Source organism: Micropterus dolomieu, linkage group LG16, assembly GCF_021292245.1.
Source record: "Micropterus dolomieu isolate WLL.071019.BEF.003 ecotype Adirondacks linkage group LG16, ASM2129224v1, whole genome shotgun sequence".
Classification (NCBI taxonomy): Eukaryota; Metazoa; Chordata; class Actinopteri; order Centrarchiformes; family Centrarchidae; genus Micropterus; species Micropterus dolomieu.
Window position 1 is genome coordinate 6,617,642 of NC_060165.1, and position 27,602 is coordinate 6,645,243.

A 27,602-nucleotide genomic window follows, 5' to 3' on the forward strand; every position below is an offset into this window, starting at 1 on the left:
CGTGTGATCTAGCAATTGTCACCAGTGGACAAGACATTTTTATTTCAGTAATTAGTTTTATCACATGGAGTCATTTTTATTTGCTAATAACTCGCAAACAACTCCCTGTCTTCATTTAACATGTTGGTCACCATATAACCTTTCTTGGGCCTTATCCTATGATTAGTACTATGATTAGTTGTAATGTAACAGCATGTACCCAAATAATATTTGGCAAGAACGGCAGCAGGTTTCTATGGTAACAGCTAGCTGTTACCCATCAGATTGTGAATGATCACTGCCGGTAATGGAAGTAGTGCCGCAGCAGCTCCACTGCTGGCCTGCGCACACTCTGTCTTCTGGACAGGTAATTTAGTCCGCACACATACATCCACAGAAAACACACAAAAGCACACACTGAGAGAAACACAGAAAGAGGCAGACACGCACATAAACACGCATACATGAGCCAAGACACAAAAACATAGCCCACAGACACACACAGTAGAAAATGTCAGACCATCTCTCATACACACGGAAACACAACATCTACATGTTAATTAATTTTTCCTTTGAACTTCTAAATTAATACACACACACACACACACACACACACACACACACACACACACACACACACACACACACACACACACACACACACACACAATGTTACTGTAAAATTACACACACATTTTCTGCCCTGGCAGGCATTACACTTCTCAAGAGTGAGACACGCACGCACACACACTCAACTATACCTTGGAGACTTTTTCTGTATTATAGCAGACCTACTTTCACTCCCACTACTGAACTTAGATCAGTGTGTACGTGTGCGTGTGGTTGTTTATCTAGCGCAGCTTGGCCCAGTTACACTGAAGTCGTCCTTGACACACACAAACTCAAATCTTGAAGTGCCAAAGTTTTAAAATGTCTCAGAGTTTGTAAACAGATTTAAAGAGAGAGAGAGAGAGAGAAATTGTGTTACAGTTGAGGTGTCATTTGTATGTAAAAAAACTGCTTTAGCATTTGGTCGCCCAGCTGTGTGTGTTGATGTTGGTGTGCGTGAGAGAGAGAGAGAGAGAAAATGTTGTGTGCGTCATCAGTCTGATCAGAGCAGCGCTGTTATCTAGCATTACTGTCTAGCTTTCAGCCATTTGTCTGACTGCCACTTGAGCTCCGCACACACATGCTCACACAGTACACGCTGTAGTCAAAGCTCCTCAGCAGATGTGCTGATGAGATGACATCATCGTGACATAACGATCATCTTCATTTTGCCTGTAATTTTGTCAGGGGACATTTACTAATTTCTGTATATATCAGTCAGTGCGCATAAGTACCCAGAATATTGCCAGAACATAACGTTAGCTAGCTGCATTTGTCCTACTACCCATGACAAAGCTATAACGCTTATTAAGTCTGCTAAGATAACATTTGATATTGCAAAGACGCAAGCTGTCAAAAAGAAAACAACATACATAACTTAAATCTGACAATGAGATATATTTTGTCAGAGACAGAGCAGTAATATTCGTCTTTGTCCACCACTGACGCAGGGATGTCGCTGTTTGCCATTTCAACACTGACCGGTTGTTGAGACCACGTGATTAAATAAAGATTAAATTTTTTTAAAAACGGTATGCGAGGTAAACTGGTCTGATGCATACTGGAGATTTTTTCCAAATCAGTACAAATTCTGGGTATTTTTAACTTACTGCAGATTTTGCATTTGCTTGCATACTGCATATTACATTTAGGCCAAATCCGTACCTACTGCTAGTATAGTAGGCAGTTTCGACTCCCGACTGACTCATAGAGTTTGCATCACTCGGAGGCTGACATCATTTTTAGGTTATATCATCCAGCCCCACTTAAATGCTAATAGTACAGATTTCAGTCATGTAGCTGACACTCGTACCCACAGTTATTCATAATAAGCCGGCTTGCTTGGCTGTTGGTGGATATCATTCATGCTTTGTAGTCTCAAGGCCAGCCACACCCTGAGCAACCTTCTGCTACTGTTTACACACCTCGCTTGTTATGGTTGTGTATGTTTAACAAATGCTATTGTGACGTGGTTAAATTAATTTGTAATCTAGTGAACAGAGCCAAGATAAAGCTGACTAAATAACGATTATGTTGAATCACTTTCCTGTTAACACTTGTTCTCTGTTTGACTGTTTCTGGGCAGTGAACGCATAGTTTCACCAGACGGAAAAAACAAGTATGAGCATGAGTGTATGCCTGTGGTGGTAATGGAAAATGTAGAGAGTTGCCCACACTTGTCAATAAATCACCTGCAACCACAGCACAACATCATCATCTTTAAATATTTGCAGTAGGCCTAAGTACTGATACAACCTATACAAAAAAGGGCAGTTTCATCATAAATCTCTAAAGCAAACACATCTGCATCATGGAGGAAGACTTGCTTGTTACTTACTCATTTCCATGTCGAACAGCCATACTGGAAACAAAGAGCTACACCTAACAGCTCGTTGTGGTGAAGCTGAAGAGCCCTTCAGTAACTCCCTCATTCATATTCTCATTGAACAGTCTGAAGTTTTTATTATGTGATGTTATATTTAAAATGCTTTTAAACAGATGCTGGCTCTTCAATTAAGCAGAGTGTTCAGATCTTGGAAAATACAAAATATTCAGGACAGCAACATCATTCCTTCCATAAACCTTATTCTGGCAGTGTGTTTCAAGAACTGTCTTAACTATATAAACTGATTTTTTAAATTGTAAAAAAACACTACACTACTTGTTAACTGTGCTCTACATGTGACCTTTCCTGCACAGGCCGTATGTCAACTGTCTTCCTTCTCATTGCCTGACAAATTCATTTTGGTATTGTCATCACTTCTTCCACACCAGTTATTTGAGCAGAGGACCTCCAACATAGCCTTTTGACATGTTAGGTCATGGATTCTTGTCTCCAGCTTTTGAAAAAAGGAAATGCTATTTTCCCCCGTCCCTCAGTATGTCTGTCTCACTCAGCATGGTTCTTGTTAGACTGATGGGAGTCTTTGCTGCCGTGCTGGCAGTGTTTGCTCAGCCTTGTACCTTTTCGCCACAGTTGGGGTGTGTGTGTGTGTGTGTGTGTGTGTGTAAGTGGTGAGGGGAATCTCCAAGGTCACAGAAAACAACTGCTGAGTCACCTACTGTTCTGTCATGAAAATAGCTTTCACACTTGCAGTTTATTAAATTAATGCTCTGCTGTTTTTAGATTGTAGGCCATTCTTAAATGTTTCTGTTATGCACATACTGTAAAACTTCAATTAACAGCCGCGTCCCAAATAGGCGCCTACGCCGTTTACACATTTTGACAAACACACGCAGGTCACCATCAAACACCTGGTATGGTTTTTATATTAGATCTTTGGATGTATAAAACCTTGTAAACCCTGCGGGGGTCGCCCGCTTTAGCTGCTTCTAAGCTGCTTAGATCGTTAATACAAATATTAATGTTTAAACGCATATGTCAGTAGGCCAAAAAAACAAGTGCCAACTCGCGTTACCTTTGAAGCGCTTAAGTCCAAATGTGTCTGTTCCTTGATTATTTATATTCGTTTAGTCTGTAAGCATTCACCGATCAAAAGAATCAAAACAGCTTTTCATAAAAATTTATCCAAGTTATGAATACTTCTGCCACACTTTTCTCATCCTGCACCATGTTGTTGTTTTCATTACGTTGCTACCTGCAAAATATAAGTGCATAAGCCGTCTGTCGGAGCTAGATCAAATGGATGACATGTATTTGATATTATTGGATAATTTTTATACAAGTAATATTCATATTGTTTAAAATAAAATACTGCTTCATAGTAGCCTATTTCAGTTTTGTGCAAGAGGAATTGAAGGCCTGTTCCCTATGGACGCCTGTCCCCAATATTGGCCGGGTCAATTCAGTGATTTTTAGTAAATAAAAGCCCGGGCTATTAATCAAAGTTTTACTGTGTGTGTGTATGTGTGTGTGTGTGTGTGTGTATATGTGTGTGTGTATGTATATATATATATATAAAAACAACCCCGCACATAGCAGCCTCATACTCCTAAAATCCACTGACTCCAGCTATGGCGCGTTACGGCTGCGTCGCGGTTGCCAGAGCTAATCATGGCCATTCTACTCCATGCTTGTGAGTCCACCTGACCGGCCGCAGCGTATCCCAGAAGCGGCTCTCCACTCCACAGAGAAAAGGTAGCAGGTCTATTTTGACGCAAGCAGCATCAAGGCCACATCAGAGCCGTGAAGAAGGTAGTAGAAGCACAAAAATGACAAATTCAGCCAAGATGCCACAATCAGCCGCAATGTGCTGTAGCCAGAGTCAGTGGATTCCTGGCTTTATGAGCTCCACTGCTAGCTACTTCCACCAGCTATAGTACACTTTTTACTTTTACGGACCATCACCACAGCACTAATAGCGTTACAAAAAAAACTTTAAACCCACATTTATTTTTTGGGCCAAGTGGGGGCAACACAACAAGCCATAAACACAGCATTGTCACCGGATGTTACAGCTAACATGTTCGTTAACCAAGAATTGCCTAGTTACTCATCTGGCTGACATGGAGAGTAACATTAGCATTGATTTTGGACTCGTGTTTCAGTGACTCGTGTTAAGTCCAATATTCACTCTCCTTTCAGCTCTTTTTTTTGTTTTCCACAACTCCTGAGGGAAATGTCTGGCTCTTTAGCTGCTAAATGCTCCCATGTTGCATTTTTTCCATGTTCACCAACTAGTTGCTAACTTTGTGTGTCAGCCATGTGGTTCTGGGCAGGTAGAGTACAGTGGGTTATCACAACTTTTTCTCTGAAAACTGCTGCCTGCTGAGTCTGGAAACATTGTGAATGAGAGCAGTGAACCAAGATGTAAGTTGGAAAACCTAAACAATGAACTGAAACATGCTAAAAGGCTCCATAGGGCTAAGAGTATCCATTGTTATTATAAAAAAATATTGTGCAGCTTTAAATAAAGTTTCAAGACTTTTGGCCTCAAAAGTCAGCAGAGGCAGTGCTGATATTATACATTAAAACAAAAGTCTGACACAAGGCAATACCTCTTGTTAGTGACTCTGTTCTGCTGGATCACACTGGCTATTTCTTTGTTGTCCCTGCAAGCAGTGATGTTGCCCAGCAGGTTGTCATTATTTACCATGTTCTTTTCTTTTTTCAACTCCTCTTTTGTCTAACATATTTGTCATTTTAGTCTTTAAAACAACACCCAACTTCTACATTTACAAATGTACACACCCAAATTTTGATTTTCAGATTGATCTCACACAAACAAATTCATCCATGCATGTCCTCACACACAGGCTGAAGCTGTGAAGCTCCATAGTGATTAATGTAAACGGAGGAGAAATCTCCTGACATCCCAGTAGTGGCCAGGGCTGTTGCCATGGCAAATCCATACCTCATAGGCTGTGTTTGTGTGTGTCTATGCATGTGTTTCCATGTCTGTGTGAAGTGAACACACAAAGAAGACAGGAAGCAGCAGCATCTCTTATTCATCTCCTGTGCAGTCACTCCCTTTATCAGCTGAATTACACACACACACACACACACACACACACACACACACACACACACACACATATCCACACAAATTTTACACCACGCCTGAATTTCTTTTGTCTTCTTTTATCATTACTAGGGTTGTAACGAATAATCAATGTAGTCCTTGAATATGAAATTAGTTGCCAACAAATTGAATTAGTTAATTTGTTTGTGACATGTGGCCATAGTGATACCGTGCGCTTACTGGAGTTAAGTGAAAAGTAGCAACATCAGCGATGGTACACACCTTTACAACCTAAAACCTCCAAAAAGTTCCAATGTTTCACTCTTCACTCTGCTAAAAAGGTGCAACTGCTGCAACATTTGCAAAGCTGACCTTTCCTGGCATGGGAGCACGCCACTTATCCTGGAGTACCTGAGGCATGTTGGCTCTCTGGATGATGAAGGCTCACCTTGGTAAGCTTGTTAGCTTGCTTGGAAGCTTAATGTTAAAAGCCATGTTACTTTACGGTTAGGAGCCCAAATCACCGTTTATCGTGAACTGCATTTTAAAATGTGATCTGTATTCAGATACATTACCCAGATGTTAATGATCTGATCATGCCTTTGTGTTTACTCCTGGTATTTTTACCTGGTTATCCTCATTGAAATCAGCTGTGTGTCTTCCAAACCTGCACGTAAGTAATTTCAGGTGGTGGCTAATTCGCCCCAGATTCCCTTTTAAAAAAAAAAAAAAAACGCACAGTTTTGTGAGTTCTTGAGTTTGGGGGAACTTTGTGAAGCGCTGTCTACGACAAATTTATTATTTGTCCCCTCCATGTAACTTTGGCAAATGTAACATATTAGGTTATTCCTTTCTTTAAATAAAAATATTGTGTCAATAAATGGTATGCCTTGTTAACAGCAGATCAGCTGCTCAGATGAGTGCAAGGCACAATGTTGCGCACACAGTAATTTCTTACTGTCTACCAGTTTGGTAAGTGACAGGAGTGTGTCAGTGGAACATTCTGTTGCTACAGCAGATTAAAAGTTATATTTTTGAATCCAGTATTCATTTCATTGTCTATATTGTTAAATAGAACATGTCTTAAACAACCTCAATAAGGAGGCATTGAGTTATTTTGCGATTCATAATTCGATATCGATAGTTTGTTTCAACAATAGATAGATTATTCGATTATCAAAATAGTTGTTTGTTGCAGCCCTAATTGTCAAGGATTTCAAAATTCGTTCTCTCAAAAAACAGGAGGAGCTTAAAAATCTACATTTAGGTAATTAATATTTTCCCAGCAGACTCTCCTTGTTGACAGGATATTCAACCTTTATTTCATTAGAAAATATTTGATGTTCCAAATACTTGACTTTGTGTGATGTATTGATTGTATAATGGCATTAAAGTATGCCCATTAGTAGATATGAATTTACTATAAATTACACTCATCCTTTGCATTGAGGAGCTGTATAGCAGAGTGTGCAGTATGTTTGGTTTATGGTGTTCTTCTCGTAACACTCGTTGACTTCTTGCTTCTTCACGGAATGGAGAGTATGGCAACAGATAGCACTTTGTGCACACCTGAGAACATAACCGAGGACAGTTCTTGCCTATTAAGTCTGAAAGAGCAGCAGCCGATGGGGAAACTCCCAACACTCGACCGACCAGTGGTTTAACTTCATCACTCACTCACTCAGTAAGTCAGGGACAGCCAAAAATATACACTGTGTGTTGCCTGCTGCCTTATACATCATCTATAAACACAACGGTCACTCCACGCCATTCCCATCAGCCTCGGCTTTATTTTACTTTGTTTAAATGTTATTGCTAGTTTGCAAATGTTAGCATGTGCAAACTAGCAATAACACATAACACGTGAAGCTAAGTTGTTATGTTGAGCATTGTTAGCATGCAAACTAGCTAATACTGAGCATGTTAGCATTTTTATTGTAAGCATTTTGCCATGCTGACATTAGCATTGAGCCTCACAGAGCCACTTGCGTGGCTGTAGACTGGTTCAACAGTTGATTTGGCACCTTTGAATCTGATACCTCACAGTTTAGGTCCAGATAACAGTTTGTTTTGTCTGCAGTTTGGAAACATGCCTTGTCCAGATAATGATCAGTTTTTTTGTTGAATCTCGGTTTTGGTTTCCTCAGAATTATGGCTTTGATTCAAGATCTGTATCTCAGTTCTTGCTTATACACACTGGGGATCTCAGCATGTTTGTTGACGTTTGACAGTTCAGTGCATTGATTCATCTAGTTTAAATGTTTATCAGTGGATAGTGACCTGAAGTAATCTTGCACTGCATGCATTGGTTTGTGTCTGTTTAATGTTTAATTTTATCCTACAGAGCTCTGCATGCATGTCCCATCTGTTGCTGGTTTAGCAGAGTCCATTCTTGGATTACAGCATCTTGAGCTTTTAGACCAAATTCTGGTTGGCCTGTCTGCTTTGTGGATTTTTGTCTTAATTGCACTTCATTTCTCTCTCTCTCATTCTCAAAATAAAATAAATAAATGAAACGGTAACGTGTGTGTGTGTGTGTGTGTTTTGTGGGTGAGACAATTTTTTTTTTTAAATAATTAATTGATTAAGAAATAATAAAAAAAAAGAAATCAGTATCAGATGTAAAAACAAAACAATTACTAAAATATCAAACGTAAAAAATAATAATAAATTGAAAATCTATACAATTATTTATCAGTCTGAGGTTCAACTGGTTGTCCTCACTTCATGGCATGAGGAGACATGAGAGACTCTCTCTTTCTCTCTCTCTCTCCCTCTCGCTCCCTCCCATGTCTTCTGCTGTGGGAGCCACGGTGAGAATACAGACTATAATTGGCTCTTAATTGCTGCCGTGGCAACAGTGCTATTTAAGCCTACGCACTCTGCAACAAAGGCATATAGCGCACTCACACACAAGGAAGGAGGCTCTTAGCTCTCTTTCCTCATTTCACTTAAAGTGTTTTTTTTCTCCACACCATTTGGAAACTAGCTACGATAGTCAGGTTTTGCTGAAAAGTGTGTGTGTGTGTGTGTGTGTGTCTAACAACAATCCTGTTTTTCTGCTCCATTGCGTTTACACAGCAGCCGTAATAAAATCCTTACCCATCTTGCCTCCCGTTGCCATAGTGATTCAGATCAGCAGTTTTCCCCCTGCGGGTCAGAAACATACAACAGGTCCTGAGATCATTTTGGAGGGGGTTGTGAGATATGTACATTGTACTATGTCAAATTAAAGTTGCATCTGTAGTTGCTGATCTCTTAGCTTAGTTAAAATTTTTAATCTAGTTAAATAAATGTGAAAAAACAGTTAAGTTACATTGTTTGACTATTTATCTCTGATATGGTACCTCATGTCAAATGATCTTATAGGTCATGTTTAAAATATTATAAAGGGAGCACCTGTTATTGAAAACAGGTGCAAAGCATGTGTCCTTTGGGAGATTCCTGCTTGAAACTGCTTCAGGCTCTGTGAGGTGATTTTGATTCTTGATGCTCTAACAACCAAAGTTTCATCAGGAGCAATTAAGTTAATTAGTTCAAGAAGAACACAATTAATATTATTCAATGATATATGTTTTATATCATCTTTTTCACCTTAAAGCAAAACAATAGCTTTATTACAACTAGTTTTTGTTTATTGTATCATCAGTCCTGATAACGTAGTTATCACCAAAATGTAATTTCTCACACATGACGACGTCACTGGGACAACAGATATGAGTGCTCAGACAACCATGTAAGCAAGCAGTTTTGACAGATTACCTCCCACTGTGTTTGAAGGCAAAACTAAAAGTGAGCACATCCGTGATGTTGCTAACAGCAGCCTCATTGCACAGGAAAGCCATGAGCGTGCACAGCAAGGATGGCAGGTCAACGTTGTTTAAAACATGCATGGTCATGTTAAAGCTGTGTACTACTGTTTGTTGCCCAGTTGGACCTATTTTTAGTAGGGATACACCAGTCCAATACGCCTAACTATTAAGCACACTGGGTATCATGCATTATGCGACCAATTCAACTCCACAGTACATCCGGTCTTTGTTAATGTCATTATAATAAATCAGCTAGTCGACCATCACTGGCATTCATCCAGTCATGTGGATGTGGCCCCAGCAATACCTGGCCTCATGTTAACTTGTGTAAAATGGTTGCAATGAGTCCCACGCACTGTACAGATTTGAATTTGACGGGGGAAAAAAAGAGTACTTGTGTTGGATCGGTTGTCTTTTTCCACATAACCACAGCACCTACCGACTTTGTCAGGGTCATTCCCTCCTCCTAATCTGCTGCAAACAAACCCTCCAATCATCTCCCTTCTTATTCTTTATTCCTGTCTTTTCATTTCCACTGTGCTTTGGGTTTTAATTGTATATTTTTTAACTACACCTGTGTGTTTGTGTTTCAGGAACTGGTCTATCTTTTCATTGGCATCAAGACAATGAAACGCAATTCAAGCAGATTACTTTGTATTCAAAGCACATGAACATAATGGCGCACGTGTGTTAATGTGTGTGTATGTGGTCGTCTCAGTGATGACGATAGTTTGGCGCGGTATAATTGTCCTTGTCCATGCTCTGTCATTATCAGGCCTTCTGGTGTGTGTGTGTGTGTGTGTGTGTGTGTGTGTGCGTGAGTGAGAGAGAGAGAGGGGGGAGTCCATTCAAATGCAACAGCCTCTGCTTTGATTAAACTGCTAATTATTGATCGGGCAAGCACAGACCTATCGAGCTGACATTATCTGTGTGTGTGTGTGTGTGTGTGTGTGTGTGTGTGTAAGCCATATGCATCCAGAAAGCTGGAACTGGTTCTTTCAATATATTCTCACTCCCGACTAATCACATATTGACACTTGGTGAAGGCCCTTTGGCATCGCTTTTTAACACCCTGGGTACCCCTTTTGCATCATTTTTAGACGTTTAGGGCTCCACAAGTTAAGTTAGTAACACTTAGCAACAACAATGTCTGGTAAAGTTAGAAACAATAAATATGCAACGTCCAGTTACACTTTCAAGCATCGGCATTTTAAACGTCACATTATTAATTATTAATGTGTGAAACATTGTAATGTGGTTAGGTTTAGGTACAAAAAGTACTTGGTTAGGTTTAGGCAACAAAACTACGTGGTTAAGGTTAGGAAAAGATTGTGGTTTGGGTTAAAATAACTACGTACGTCAGTTAACACGTAGGTTAACTTATGTCATGTGTGTAACTTACAAAATTTACGTAACTTAAAAAGTATTTAATGTTGACTTTTTGTTTCACACAGGACACGAACACCACTCTCCTGGTTCAAAGTCCGGGTTCTGGCCCTTCATCCACCCCAACAAAATCCTTAGTCTGTCTTTTGTGTTAAATATCATAAACCTAAACTGATGCTTACAGTGCTTCCCCCACTGCGTTCAACTATGACGCTATAGAGTATCCCAGTGCGTTACAAACTGACACCAATGGGTCTTGACCATGCGTTCATATGTGACGACTCAGAGTGAGAACGGGTTGGTTCTTTCCCAGCTGCCGCCTTCTTTTTTTTTTTTTATTTTACACTTTCATGTTATTTGAGTCCCATTCTCATCCGTTAAATCCACTTGATTTCATACCCAGTTGCATTCAGACTCCAGATCGATGTTATAACGGCCAAAATAAAACTTTTGGTTTTAACAGATTAAAAGCCCTTCACAGTGAGGAAGAAATCTTTTGGAAAGATTAAGACCGAATCTGATAAAATTGCAGTGTGAAATGGATGCAACAGCAATGTTCTCCAAACATTGGATTGCAGGGAGTTAATGAAGGGCTTGTATAGGGAAGGGAGTGTGTTTGTGGTTGAGGCTGATCTCGTGGGAGACGTGTTAACATTTTGCACACTTAATGAATTAATACAATTAGCGCCATTAATGCCATTTCAGAGCCTCAATTTGTGTCAATTCCTCTGTACCTGACCACTTTCTGAGCCATTAATGGACTTTCTGTCGTAGTCTAGGACACGTGTCTGCATCATTGACTCACCACTTTAATGACCCTGTTTATGTAGGCTTGTTAATACAGTTGTAAAATCATGCAGAAAAGCTTGAACCATTTTAACACCATCATTAGGCTACTTTATTTATCTAATGGAGATTTACATTTTTGACACTTCAGCCACGCCTCCTCTCTGAGATACAGGTACAAGCCTGGGTGGCCAGTTTGAGTAAAAGGTTTAGTCAGATGACAAAATGAGACAGGATTTTTACATACCAGCAACCTTGAGGTAAACAGTAAAACTTCCCTATTTACACTATAAAGGCAGTCTATGAGAAATGTGCCATGCATACATTTAATTGGCCAATGCCACACGTTGCAGCCACATCTACTTCTGCCGAAAAATTCTGCTTTTTAGTTTGTTTTTTGCCAGAGCCCTCTGCCTAAGCTTATTGAAATGAATGAGGGGGCTGCCAAGGTTGGTCTGAACTAGAGCTGAAACGATTTCATGAAATGATCAGTTGACCCTGAGATAAAGAATCCGCGACTAGGGCTGGGCAAAAAAACAATAATGATAATTATCGCAATGTAATTTTCCTCAATAACAATATAACAAATGTTCAGTATATCGTCAATAAATATTTGGTTTAATTCATTACAATCATGAACAAATTAGCACTTAATTTTTCTGTTAAAATATTTATTTTGTTGAGGAACAGGGACTGAAAAATGATTTACTAATCATATTGTTAAAAAAGGATTTTATCATAATTGTTTTGAAAGTTCTCCCTCAGATTTGTGAAGTGATCCACTGTTTGGCAACAAGTCTTTGTGACGTTCTGACCAGAAAGAAAAGTGTTAACCGCACAATTAACCATCTGGTTTCTTAAATTTTCACTCAGGAGGAAAAATCTGCCTTTAAACTTAAGAGAAATAATGATTTGACATTTATCGTGATAATTATCGATATCGAATGATATGAAATGTTTATATCGTGATAACATTTTTGCCCATATCGCCCAGCCCCATCCGCAACCCTTTATTTTTATTTTTTTTTTACTACTACTTTACTACTTTTTTTTACTCATTTTTCATGCAAAAATGTATAGTTTCTCAGTTGGGAGGATTTGCTTCATTAATCATTATAAACTGAATATCCTTGAGTGAGTTCTTGACAAGTTGGTTAGACAAAACAAGACATTTGATGACATCACCCTGCGGATTTAAGAAATTGAAATGGTTGTTTTATACACTAAATAATTAAATCAATGAATCTAGAACATTTGGCAGAATTAAAAAAGAAAATAATCGTTACTTGCATTCCTAGTCTGAATGTGGCCATAAAAGATACACTGTTGATTCAGAGATCTCTTCCAAATGCTTCTTCCACATTACAATTCCTCCATTGTGACAACTAATATGAGATAAACGTTATTAATCCCAAGCAGGGAGTGTCACAGTAATAGTACACATTATGAGCATCTAATACTGTCTAATACGAAGCACTGAAAAACAAAAATAATAGCTACTAAATAGTATATACACCATACATAAATTGTACCCACAAATTCAATTGAGACCCAAATAATCAAATAATGAACCGAGGAAGTTGCAATAAATCATTAGATACAAAAATTGCACATGGTGGAATGGCAGTGAACTTTTCTCCTCAGATAGAAGTGTTTGCAGTTATTGCTCTTGTTGCAGCAACTTCAGTAATCCAACTGATTTATACTCAGTAGTTGGTCCATTGAGAACAGTGATGATTGAGCAGTCTGACAACAGACCTGCGGTAGCGTTCCTCACCCACACAGCAGATGGAGCAGCCTGTCCCCTCGCCTCCTCTATGAAGCCCAGAGAGCACCTCGAGACAGAGCTGGCCTTTCTAGATTCTTGTTTCATCCTTGAAGGTAGACACTGAAAAAAGTACCTGTAGCATCCAACATGTAGGACAGTACCTTGGTCGGCCCACTAATTAGGCCCTGACTGAAATACTTCAACATGTATTCATGCTTCCCAGACACCTTAATGACTTTAGTGATCCTTTGAATATCCATCCAGCACCAACATGAGGTCAAAAGCTGTTGAGCTTTTCCAATACTTAACATACAATACAGCTGTGGCTCAGGAGATAGAGTGGGTTGCCTGTTAATGGAAAGAGGTTCAATCCCCGGCTCCTCCAGGCTGCATGTTGAAGTGTCCTTGGGCAAGATGCTGAACCCAAATTGCCCCTGGTGGCTGTTCCAGTGGTGTATGAATGTGTGTGAATGTTAGTTTCTGTTTGAGCACTTAGGCTCAGTGAATGAATGTGAGTGAATGGTGAATGCAGATGTAGTGTAAAAGCACTTTGATTGGTCGAAAAGACTAGAAAGGCGCTATACAAATACGGAGCATTTACATTGTCCTTTTGTGTTTAATGCTAATTGTCAAATATTAGCACGCTAACACACTAATCTAATATGGTTAACATGGTAACCATAATACCTCTTACCCTCTTCTGTTATGGATTTCTCTGTGTGTGATTGTTTCATGGTGGTCCTCAGACTGTAGCTCTTGCTCTTTCACTCAGAAGGATTGACACCAAAACTTAGTGTTTACCACTGCTGTGTGTGATTGCTGAAACATGTGAAACATTTCCCACTCCCACATTTTACTGCAGGAGCTGGAAATAGAGCCTGTTTGAGCAGTTTTACCTTTGCTCCAGATGCTTTCAGTAAAACATGGAAGAATCTGATGACTTAACAACTTTTAGGCTGAATAGATTTTCAGCTTGACATTGACGAACACTGATGGCTGCTGTCAGTTAAATGTGTCACTGTGACCTTGTCAGCCTATTCTAGTCTCTCCATATCTATCTCTGTCTTACACTGTGTGTGTGTGTGTGTGTGTGTGTGTGTGTGTGTGTGTGCGAGACAGACTGTTACGCTGTTGGATATGCACTTGATGGAGAAACGCACACGCACGCAGCGTTGCTGCCAATACATTTCCTTCTCAGCGTACTGACGGAGGCAGTGGAGCTCGACTGACACAATTACACAGGTTCATACAGGAGGAAATGCAATCATTGTTGCCGCGGGTAACGGCAACCGGGGACTGCCAGCTTAGTCAAACCCCAACACACACACACAGCCCAGTTTGTGAACTCAGCTGCCAGATGTTATACAAGCACCCTGCCTCCAATCAAATGAGCCCCACAGGTCCTTTAGTGCTCACGTGTGTGTGTGTGTGTGTGTGGCAACCAAATACATTTAAGGTTGACAAAATGTAAATTGGACCGTGCTGTGCTGTGTTCCTGCTGTTATTTATTAGGTCCATTCCTCCTCCATTCACATTTGTCGCTCGCACACGCGCACGCACACTCTTTCCTGACCTTTTTCCTCATTTCAGCACAATTCAGCTTCATTCTTCATTTCACATGTTCCCACCATTCTAACAATATATTTAGCATAAATGAATTAAATGAATGGGTGTGTGTAGAATGCAAATGAGATACACATCTTTTCTTCACTGTTTACTGATGTAGTTGTTGTGGTTGCATTATCATAATTGCTTTTTAAAGGTGAAAACCAACATGAGGTGTTTTAGTAAGGTGTTGGGCAACCCCAAGCCTCCAAAGAAGCTTCAGTGCTCTTTGAAATAGATGCCCCAAATCTCTGGAATCCTACAGGAGAGATAAACACCATCTATTCCCTCATTTGGTGTTTTGATAACAGGCTGTCTAACATGTCGGTGCATACACAAGATGTAAGTGAAGTTTGATTTTTAACAACACATTTCCTGATGGTTACCGTAAAATTACATGTATTCTAATTTTCTGATGTAATTGTTTCTTATACTGTATTAGATTTTGTGGTAACGTTTAGTAGAACCAATTTTAAAAGTACACTGCCTTTGAGGTGGAACTGACAGAAAATGAACCATAGAGAATCATCCACTGTTTTTGTGCATGTCCCCTTGTCAGTTTTACACATGAGTGGTTTCATGGGAGAGTGTGACCATCTTTGTAGAGCTGATCAGTGCTAACTTTGTTTTTCTGCTGTTTGGTGTTTGGCAGGTTGCGTATATTTATTGTGTTTTTATTTTTACAGCTTTATTGTGAAAGCCTGAACGATGCTTAAATGCTCCATAGATTTGAGGGGAAGTTACGAGTTTGGTGATCATTCTCTATGGGTTTGTCACTATAAATGTTGTTGCTGTTTAACTTTACACATAGTCATTTGATCCAGTGTTCCTCAGAAAATCACAATACGTAGCACAAAAGCAACTGCAGCTGCAATTTGCTGACCTGTGATGATTCATAAGAACTGCAGCTGTGAGTAAGTGTGTCGTCATTACCGATACAACTGGTGTGAGAGAGTTAAAACTAACCAGTTGTCTGTAATCATTTTGTAGTGAACTTTTGAGGTAGTTTCATCACATCATCATGAAAGTGAACTTGCATAGCTTTTTTTTTTTTTACCAGATATAATGTGTTTGTTCTCTAATGTTCTAATTGTGGGATTATTGGGATTGAGACTTTAGTGCAGATTAAGGCTGAGTTCACGTACCGTTGGTTGGGTAGAAGACATCCCCAATATACACAAACACATACACACACAGACTTTGAGAGCTTATGTCCTCATGTATCCCTGTGTGGCTTTTTTTTATAATGGATGTTCATTCATGCATGCACCCTTCTCCCTCTCGGAATCTGTGTGTGTTGGCGTGTTTGTGTAAGTGAAGCACCAATACCAACAGCGCGGCACACTTGTTCTGTCTTGCTCTGATGTCACCAAAACCTACAACAGCCATTAGTCTGCGCAAGCAGGTGTCTGTCGCTCGTGTGAGGCCACCTCGATCGCCTGGGGGCAACCGGCAGTATGATCGCTTGTCATTGTAAAAAGATGTGCAGAGCGGAAGGAGGGAATGACGGAGGGAGTGAAGGTGAGAAGGAGAATGTGATTCTTGCTGAGAGACGTGAAAAAAAACACAGAGACCAAGCACTTCAGGAAAGGTAGCAACACAGTTTTCTGTTTGTGTTTACCCCTGTGATGGTGTTCTTAAGGCTCGTCGGCCTTGCGGCAGAAGGCTGGCTTCGCTCTAAAGGGCTCAAGGGCTTTCTGCACGGCAGCACTCACATATTGATGTGATGAAGAGCTCATTCACAACAGCCTCTTTCCCCTTGAATGAGCAGCTTCAAACACACATGCAGCTCAAAAATACACACCAAAATATACACGAATGAAGCAACGAATGAATGAAAAGCTGAGTAAGGAGAAGGAGGAGGAAGGTGCGATGAAGGTTTAGTGTGGTGGTCGACTGTATGAATGTTGACCTGTTGTGAAATCCAATTTCCAAGCAGGCAGGTGTGTAAGATCGAGAGATGGAAATTCATTCATGAATTGAGTCTTGACATATCTTAGATTGAAATGTGAAATGAACAACACGGTTAGTAGAGTCATTTTAAACCATAGTGGGACTGTCCATCAACACTTTAGTTCTTTTTATTGCTCCCATTCATGTAGCGTAGTATAAAATTCCTAAGAACCTAGGGTTGGGTATTGTTTAAAATTTTACGATACCAGTACCAAAACTAGTACTCTTAAAAGTATTGGGAAATTGTATCAGATTGCTCCTCATTCTAATTAGTTCATCCTCACGGGTAGTATTATACGGGAAAAGACTACAGCTTGCAATTTTTTTATATTTGAATGAGAAAGGAGGAGTGAAATAGTTTAGTGACCAAATAACTTGTGGGAAACGAATTTAAGGTAATTTTTTGATGCCTTTGTTGAAAGTAAATAGTGGAAAATTATTTTGTTAACTTTCGATTAACTTTCGCCTTTTTTTTATACACTTTATGGTGCAGGCACATAAGGAAAAAGATGTGCTCTTCTCTTTCTTTCAGTGTGTTATTTGCGTGTTTGGCTGCAAGCAAAACCATACAAATAGTCATTTTTACCGCGATCTGGTTACAAAAAGTAGGCCTAGGTATCGATTGAAGTGCTGGTTTGACTGGAGACGTTTCTAGAGACTGGGCTGTTTCGGTCGATACCATAAAGGTATCGAGTAGCGATACCCATCCCTATAAGAACCTGACCGCTTTGGCCTGTTTCCTTTCTTTTATTGTAATAATTCTAAAAACAATCTTTTTAACTTTTTTTAAAAACACGATGACGAATTGCTTCACACAAGGCATCAGATACAAGATAACAAGAGCACACAGCCATTCACATACAAGATAACAAGAGCACACAGCCATTGGAGTAGCTCTTTGAGGCTGTACTTCTGGAGTACTTCTTCTACTCTAGCCTTATTTCCATAGGCAGCTCATTCAATAGCCTCAATGCCGTGAATACACAGTTTCTGTCCCTCTTACTTCTAAGCCTCTGGCTGAGGATTTCAAGCTATGTACAAGCTCATATGGCACTAAAGTTCCAAAGCATAGCAAGCGGCCAGGCCATGTAGTGCCTCAAAAGAGCCTTCTCATGGTCTTAAATTCAATATTGTTGTTCATTTAGCGGGTCTTAGAACGTTATAAATTTGGATTTGTGTCAGCTGCACATAGCCTGAATGTTGTACAGGAGGAGGCCACAAAGGAAGAGAAAGAAGGAAGAGAGCAAATATGGATAGAGAAACATTTGCTCTGATGTGACATCGGTGCAGCTGAAGGCAGATCGACACAGGAGTCAACACCCAGTTCAGGTAGATTAACTCGCAATAGGCTCATCTTCATTCATCACCTCGCTTGTCTTCCTGACGCACACACAGCCATACAAGAACTGAAAGACCTTTCAATTTCCAAGTTTTTATTGGTGCCATGATCATTACAGAGTATCGTCAGTTTTTATGATGCGAGAAACAAAGAAATCGTTTTCAAATATAGCAAAAAGTGAATAAATTAAAAGAAAATGTTTGAATGTTACACTTGGAAAATCCAATCACATTACCATTGCCGTGTAATTTTCTGCATATTAAGATTATCAAATACCTGGAGCTGTTGTAAATGGGATCTCAAAGGCAAAATAACTGAATTCACATAGTGTTAAGTCTGGAGATACACTGACTGTTTTTCATTTTGGTTTAAGAGATTGGCACTGAAAATGTGAGTTTGTGCAGTTTGAGGTCTAATGCCCAGCAGGGGGCGATTCTAAAGGTTGCAAAAAGAAGTCTGACTTCTCACTCGATTTATTACCTCAGTAAACAGTTTCCTAATGAGTTTGTGATCTCAATCGCTTGTTTCAAGTTTCCTTCAATACAACGTGATGTTCATTTAGTAAATTATGATCCTATTTAGAGAAAAATAGATGATAAAGCAGGGTATGCTTTAGGGCGTGGCTAAGATAGATATTGTAACTAATACAGAGCTCCCCTGTAGCCAGATGTTTTTGCACCAAAGCACAGAGGCCTCGTCCAATTATGAAGGGAGATTGCTTTGCCAGTGTTTGTCATTTGTGAATGTATTTCCATCAGTAATGTTGTCCTAAAATGTAGGATGCATTTCTTTTTTGGAGTTTGACCCATACTAGGGACTAAAAATTATCTGGGGCAATATGTGAAATGTCTGGAATGATTTCTTTTAAGATTGATGCTTGCAGGCTCTTCATTCCTGGCAAAAATGTAGATTGAATATATGCAGTGGAAATTATACTCATCAAGTCAAGATAGGACTGCTAACTGCAACTGCTCAAATAGCCAATGTGCTACTACTAGAATATCAACTAAAGAAACACTCAGTGTGCACCTTGTTTTTATCATGCTGGTTTATGTGAGTGTGTAGATTTAAGGGTGACTTTTCTATTTCAGAAGAATTTCTTGTAGACTAGACCCTGCAGGGTGTACAACTTCCCCACACAGCTGTTTCTCAGCTCTACATCAGGAACAGTTATTTGATGCGGAAACCAGTGGGATTCAGGGGAATGGGGGTTACATTGTCCAATAAATGATCGCCTTCTGACTCACTTGACTTTTTGGTTTATGCGTTCACAGAGGGGCATTTTCCGAGGTGGTCCTGGCCCAGGAGCGGCTGACCGGCCGGATGTTCGCTGTGAAGTGCATCCCTAAAAAGGCTCTGAAGGGGAAGGAGAGCAGCATCGAGAACGAGATTGCCGTGCTGAGGAGGTGAGTGCAGTTAGACATACACACGCACATAGGCCTCCTAATTCCTGGTTACCGGGGCAACTGTGCATCTCGACATCACGCCCCCCCCCCCCCCCCCCCCCCCCCCCCCCCCCCAAAAGAAAACGCCCCCAGGTCACGATCCACAGCCCACCTACCGCACATACACACCACGACTGACACTTCTGTCTGTCTGAGAATGAAATGGCTGCACGTTATTAACCATCAGAATCCTGTTGTGAATTCTGTTTGGAGACTGTGCTCTTTGTTGGAGTCCTTGAAAAGGTATCTCTACTGATGAAGGCTGCATTCATGAGAAGAAGTCAGGAAGGTTGGCTGATTTAAGTTTATTTTTTAAGAAGTGGCACCATATTGTTGGAACATAGACACAACATGAGAAGACAATGCTAAACATGATTTTTAGCCTTTTATGCGTTATGATGCATGTCTTGATGCCTCCAGCGTGTGAACTGACATAGAAAACTGTATGAGCGGGTGCCCATCATATGCTACTGGTGTGCATTTCTACTTTATTTGGAATTTACAAGCCCCTAGAATGACTAACTGCACTCTCTAAAGGAAACTGTAAAACAGTGAAGAAACATCCCTGAGCTATACACACTAAAAAATGGACATTTAAAATATATAGTATACTGTATATTTAACAGCTACCAAGAGTCACATCACCATATTATTTTTATGGCATGAATGTGCTGACAGAGCCAGAACAACACAAGCAATGTGTTTGTTGGAAGCAATATAAACTTTTTCTGAGTATATGCTGCAGGTGAGCAGATTTTATTTGGAATGAATTGGCTGCCATGTTTGGACACATCATGCAGAGTTTAACACAGATGCATGGGGATAATTAGATGGTTAGTCTGTAAAAGCAGCTAGTAACATGCAAGGGGGGTAAAGTGCTCCTCCTACAGAAAACTCTCAAAAGAATCAACACCACGGACTCTCTCTTTGTCTCTTCCCTCTTACTCACAAACATGTAACAACACAATTACACAGAAATGTCAAACTGCGGTGCTCCTGTATGCTGTGACGATACAGATGTATTATGCTAATCAGTACAATACATTTGTTCATTTGGCTTTACTGTGTCACATTGGAGAAAATGAGTATTGCCTCCACTAATGAAGGAGACATTAATTTAGACAAATGAGTGTCATTAGTGTTAACAAATGAGAGCATAAGAAGGCAGACTGGCAGTCTCTCCCAGCCAGTACACTGTGTGACACCAGGTCGGCTTTGGAGGGAAAATCTAAAGGGTTACTTTATGGCACAAATCAGGAAGAGGATGATGATCCTCCTCGGCAAAAGCTTTCAAAGATTCTTACAACAGCCGATGGCAGAAAGAATCATTAGAAAAGTGGTCTGGTCTTGATTTGGAGGAACATATACTAACACTTGTATTACAGTTGGTAGAGGACAGCAGCATCATCTTGATATTTATTCCTCATTTCCCATGGTCCAAAATTCCAGGGAGTGTCTCAGCCCAATTACTAAAAATAGCCTGTGTGCAAATCAGTGCTGTCATTAGTTTACAGAATTGTAGCAAGATATTACTTAAACGATAAAAATAGAGATTGCTATCCTCTGAGATACTGCTGTGATGGTTACTCAGCCTTCTACAAACAGCGATACAACCTAAGCAAACCTAAAAGACCGTAACATTTTAAATTCTCCACTAAAGAAAATAGTTGTTGCCAAGCAAAGTCTGCTTGCATGTCTGACAGTTGACTTTCAACATTTATTTTAATATGTTCAAGACCATCCAACTCCTAATCTGATGCCTTTTACTCATTTATAGATTTAGATTTGGCATTAAATAATCAAAATGAATACACGCTGTACCTTTTTTGTAAGAACAGAAAATGTGTATTGAACTCAAGTTTGGGGAATTTTGTCAAATAAATGTAAACAAAGTAAATTGCTGTCATTGGAGGCCACTGAAGTTGGCCCTGTTTTCGGATGTAATAGTCTGAAGGACATGAAACGCTCAAAAACTGAAAACTATATCTGGAGGTTGAGTTACAACTACTGTATGTACGTACAAAATGTTTTTGCCTCATGCCTTTGGAGTTGCCTACATGCGCGAAGTTAGTAGTGCAGCTTTATACTGGATGTAGCCAGTGTGTGTGTGTGTGTGTGTGTGTGTGTGTGTGTGTGTTTCCTTTCTTGCACTATTTAATTTATCTGTAGATCTTTCGAGAATGCAGACGTCAGGATGCCTTTTACACAGATCAGCAGCTGTTGATTTATATTTTGATTCACTGATACATCGTTTGGGCTGTGAAAAAAGGGGAAAATGCCCATTGCAAGTTCCCAAAACCCAAGGTGAAGTCTTCAAATTGCTTGTTGTTTTTTTCCATAACTCAAAGGCAGTGAATTAACAACCACATACCTACACACAGAATCAATTGTTTTTCTTTTAAGTCCCCGGATCTGCATTTCCACTGTGGTCTAAAGACCTGCGAAGATAAGGCAAATTAACCAGCTGACATAGGTGTATACGCCCTACAAAGCGATGCACAGGCATCATTATTTAGTAACGATTATCCATGAGTAAAATTTATAAATGAACATCAGATTTGACTGGAATATAATGAAAAACTATAGGCTATGCTTGACCATTAAAAACAGCTTTTTTGTGTGAGTATAATGGAGAGACACACGATAAAGTTTGTTACACATTTAATAACAAACTGCATAAAGTTCTTAAAATAACTCCAGCGCAGAGAAAGCAATACAGTTTCGAAGGTTATTACAACATCTTCAGCCAACAAGAGCTGCAGACCAGTTGCAGCGCTCACGTCTGTGTCCACCTGAGCGTCGGAGGAATAGGATTTTTAATGAGCTTTATTACTTGCTGTAATCAGCTGTTCTGTTTGTTTTGGGGAAGAGGAGAAGCCAGTAGCCTCTACTCGCCCACAGAGAGCGAGGAGATCGATAGATATAAAGACAGAAGACGTCGCTTAGCTTGGTTTCTTAGCCTGTTTGCTTTTTGTGGTTGTAAATAGAACTTTCTTCAACAGAGAAATGCTCTGATTAATACATGTAAATAAACAATGCTGTTTTTGTGATGACTGTGTATTTAGTTTTAACAGCTAGTACCTGGGCGTTGCCCAATGTGCTCCAGGCACTGTGGATTTTTGATTCTATAACTCTTTCTCTCCCCATGACCTGCCGGAACATCACTGTCTCTATGTTCCGGGACCTCCTCATTTACAATTAAGCTCTGTTGGATTTTGCAAACTACGTCTGAGGGCTTAAATGCTGGTAAATTAAAAATCAGCACCGTTCTACACTTCCTACACCTCCTTGTGTGAGTAGCCTACTGTTGGAGTTAGTTAAAGTTCTTTATGTGGGTCATAGAGTTACTGCCAAAGTCGATTTAAGACTTAGAAAGTCAGGTTCAGGTGACAGAGTGAGGTCTAAATGATGTAGCAACCCAATATGGTTTATTAATGTTATAAATTGATCTGGATTCTCCCCCGTCTTCCTTCCTACCCCTTATTATGTTATAAATACTCTGTTTGGTTGTTATGCTTGCCTTGTGGTTGACAGCACACAGACAAGGAGAGGAAGATAGAGAGGGAGAGAGAGAGAGAAAGAGAGACTACACAATGATTTCACATTACTTAGCAGTGTATTATACTGGTATCAAAATAAATACTTTGTTTGCTTTATTTATTATCAGATATATGTCGTGTTGCTGCTTGTGTGTGATTATCAGTAGGGTGGAGAGAGAGAGGACAGAGAGAGAGAGAGAGAGAAGAAGACCCAGGTGAGAAAGTGGACAGATAGTGATGTCACCTTGTCATTAGGTCTGACCCTACAATCGCCAGTGAATGAGAAAGACTAACTGAAACATGAAGCCTGTAATGGATGAGACGGTTTTTCAGAATGCTCTACTCTGTCGTTACACTCAGATTGTTTGCTGCCAGCTCTTCATTATCCCAGGCAGGGCCTGAATACACACACATTATCTCTTTTCAACCTGCTCCATAATAAGTGTTAGATTATCACCTGCGTGCCTGCTGTGCATTCCTGTCTGTGTGGTTGGTGTGTGTGTGTGTGTGTGTGTGTGTGTGTGAGTGATAGAGACAGATGGAGCAGGGGGAATTACCTCTGTTCACAATGCAAAAGATGATTAACCCACACACAAAATCAATCGTTTTTCTACAAGGTATAAGGTGTTAGGATAACAAATGTACACCTACACACACACACACACACACAGATAGAAGGATGGAAACACACTCATCACAGCGCTGTAACCATGGTGAAATCAGGAGAGAACTGACAGAAATAAGCAGAAATGTGAGTGGAAGATGAAAATGTGACTGGAAGGTTGTTGGTTCGAATCCCTGAAAAACTTGTGCTAGGAGGAAACGGTTTAGTGTGCAAGTTCATTCTTGGGAAATGTTTTTGCAGAAACACCTCAGTTGAAGTTACACTTACTGTTTACTAATTACTGACTATTTCACCCACATCTCAGTCTTTTTCAGATTAGCATCTTTATCTCACCTCAAGGTCCATTTAATATCTGATCTAGAGCTTTCAATTACATCACATGATCTTCATCAGCAGATTGCATTTGCTGGCAGCTAGGCAAATCATCATGTATATCATGTAATATGATCAAAAGCAACATGAAAACAGCTACTAAATGGACCTTGAGGTGAGACTGTTTTGTTAGTAAGGATATGCTGGGTAAAACACCATTGGAGGATTACTTGCTGACTCTTACTAATTATCAGTTATGTTGTGTGTTTGCAGTTCAACAGCAATCACCTCTGTTAATGGATTATTGTGTGGCATAAGACAGGTTGCAGATTTGAAATAAAAAGCTTAACTGTTGGTTTGTCTTTGCTTTGCAGGATCAAGCATGAGAACATTGTGGCGCTGGAGGACATCTACGAGAGTCCAGACCACCTCTACCTGATTATGCAGCTGTGAGTTGAAGTTTTATGTTCTTTTTTTTGCCCCCTACTTCAGTTTTTGGAACAATACAGCTGACGAGAAAACAGACCCTCCAAATCAGGGGATCTGGTGATCATTAGCTCCACGCTGAAACTCCACTGATTTCACCTGTCATGAGGAGCACTACTCGGCCTGTATAAAGTCACATCGTGTCTTCTGTGACTTTGGAGGGAGCTTTTCAAAGTTTAAAAAAACTAACCCTGATGACATCAGCAGGTCCCTGTCTAGATTTCCAACAGAAAGCCTTTACATTTAGGAGGCAGGGACTGTCTAATGCAGGGGTCTCAAACTACCGACCGGTTCTAATAAAATGTTCTAGAAAGGCTGTAACATTGGAGCCTGAAATTTACTTTTTATTCACATTTTGTCAGCATGTACATTTAAAAAAGCAGGTTAATCTGGAAGGTTTTTGTGAAGTTAAAGATAGGTGCCTCCTGTCTTATTTATAAGGAGAAAGCTGTGGTTCTCCAGGCATTTTTCTTCTAATCATGCAGTATGAGTCAAAGTGCATTTAGCTTTAGAGTGTGTTGAGATGTGTAACTTTTTTCAGTTGGTGTTCAATTGGTCCCCCATAGGACAGAACAACCAACCCCAACCCTGACCCTGGTAATTTGATTCAGAGACACCCGGTCTTGTGAAAAGATGCTATCTAACTGCATTAAGGGCAATGTAGGATGCAGCGTTTTTGGAGCTTTACCTAGCTTTACTCTGCTGCTAAAAAGTTTCTTTTTTGTAGATGCAATGCTGCATTTCTTAAGCAAACATTATGATGGGTGACGGGCTGTCAACATCGTTTTTAAAGACCGATAATATAGTTGGGAGTGTTTTGATTTTGAGGTGAGGGATCACTAGTGAAAGAAATAAAATGCTGTTCATCCTGACAGATTTTTAGGTTTTATGTTGAATATAGAAATACAAACTCTCTTTTTATTGTGAGTTCTATTTCATTAAAAAAAATAGGGAACATTAGTTTAAGACTAATTTAACATTAATTTAAGACTTTAAGAGCAATTTCTCAATACAACTTTCTCATTTTGATCTAACTAGCTGGTAGATTACAGAGGAATTTCTTGAAATTCAGATTACAGTTAAAAAACGCAATATATGAACAAAAAATCCAGAATACTTTATCTTTGTCTTTCTCACTCTTTTAATCTTATTCTTCTGTCCACCCACCCATCACCACACAAACACACATAGATGCACACTTTTCATTTCAGTGACAGCTCTACTGAGATGACATCTCACGCACTAACAGACACGCAGAAAGCCCACACGTCCTCCCCCACACACACACACAAACACACCACACAGCTACAAGGCCTCTCTTACATGAGTTACATCTCTGCTTTGATGGTCAACTGTAGAAGGAAGCAGGATGGCCAGTGGTCCGCCCGTGGGTGCCCTACTAACATCCTCTGCAAGGTTGCTGCTGCTTACATAAGAGGACAAGGAAGTTGGTCTGGAAGTTTGGCACTCGTACTGGAAACATTTCAGTCAAGTTCAGGTGGAAGTCATGGCTATGGATTAAACAAGAGTGGCAATGCTTAGAACCTGATGTCAGCGGATTATCTGTTCGCTTATCACACCTGTGTGGGTCTTTCAATGTTAATGTCAACTCTGATCAAAATACAGGAAACCACAAGTTTTGTCTTGTGATACTGTAAAACCACAACTTTTTAAGTTTTAAATTAGAGAATAAACTTGTAAAAGTGAATATTTTACTTTTGAATGACTTTAAACAGCTAATCCACATGATTTTGTGGTTGCACTGCCGTACTACTTAAGTAAGGATAATATTATGTAGAGTGCAGCTTTTTATATTTGCTTTGCACTGTATCAGCACAGGAAAACCTGCATGGCAAAAATAAAATGCCTGTCACACCTCTGACAGTGCCATCAGGCCAGCTGCAGGGTCATCAGCCGGGAGCCACCCTTCATTGATGTTTCGCTCCATTATTCCCAGAACATCTTGGGATGGTGGAGCAACGGCAGGGACGTCTCCCAGCCGCCCCCTGCAACTGACCCTAGTATGCTTAAGATCCTTGCCTACCCCACGCATTATCTTTCCTCCTCAACCAAAGCCAGAAACTCCCTTTCTCTGCTTCCTCAGCCAGCTCCTTTATGGTCTTCCTCAACTTAGCCCCATGGACTTTAGGAAGCGCTGGGTGGATGATCCCACAAAGCCTCTGCAGCCAACTTCCACAGGAAAGGTGGCTGTCCTCCACCCAACTTCTCTGCACTCAGCTGCCAGCTCTTAGTACTTATCCTTCTTCCATTCGAAGGCTGCCTCCATTCCTGCTTCCCATGGGACTGTTAGTTCTGCCACGATCACTGCTTTGTCAGTTGTTGACCATAGGACAATGTCTGGCCGAAGAGAGGTTGTAATGATCTCAGTTGGGAACTTGAGCTGTCTTTCAAGTTCAACCCTCAGCTTCCAATTACTCCCAGGGGTCAGGGCGTGTTTCCTTCTCTGAGTTGTGGCCTTCACTGCTGCTCCTTGCCTGACAAAGTGAATCAGATGATGTTGTTATCGTGGTTGGCCTCCAGTCTGCTTACCTCCAGAACCTCTGCCAGTTTCCTGATGACTTGGTTGTGACACCATCCATATCGACCCTGGGTCAGTGCTGTCTTACAACTACACAGGATGTGCTGCAGGCTTGGGTTGGGTTCATTGCAGAGCTGACATCTTTCCTCTGAGCCGGTTGGTTACACATTCCCAGGTTGTCCAGCTCCCTTGCTACCATTGCCCAACAGCTGTGATTCTCTATTGCTCCTCCTCCATTCTGACTACCTCAGAGATTACCAGGTCTTTCCTCTCCTTCTTGGTGGCTGAGGACTACATCTTAGTGGGTGCTCCCCACCCAACGCCAGATCTTCCTGCCTGTGTCCTACCAACGATCTCCTGGTGCTTCAAACAGCTGACAGCCTGATCAACTGCCTGCTCTGCTCTGAGATTCAATTTCTAAACAAACTTGCTTTTGAGCACACAGCAAGGTCTCTACACATGTAAATAGACAAATGGTAAAGCCCCCTATATATGAA

The 27,602-nt window shown here is 40.3% G+C and overlaps 1 protein-coding gene across 1 annotated transcript in view; it reads left to right on the forward strand.

Annotated features, from left to right (window-relative positions):
- camk1da (calcium/calmodulin-dependent protein kinase 1Da) overlaps positions 1-27,602 on the forward strand; it is a 79,216-nt gene that overhangs the window by 13,188 nt on the left and 38,426 nt on the right. Inside the window, exons 2-3 of the mRNA XM_046072730.1 lie at positions 19,434-19,565; positions 24,455-24,529. Coding sequence (XP_045928686.1) covers positions 19,434-19,565; positions 24,455-24,529 — 207 coding nt within the window. The remainder of the gene's footprint in view (positions 1-19,433; positions 19,566-24,454; positions 24,530-27,602) is intronic.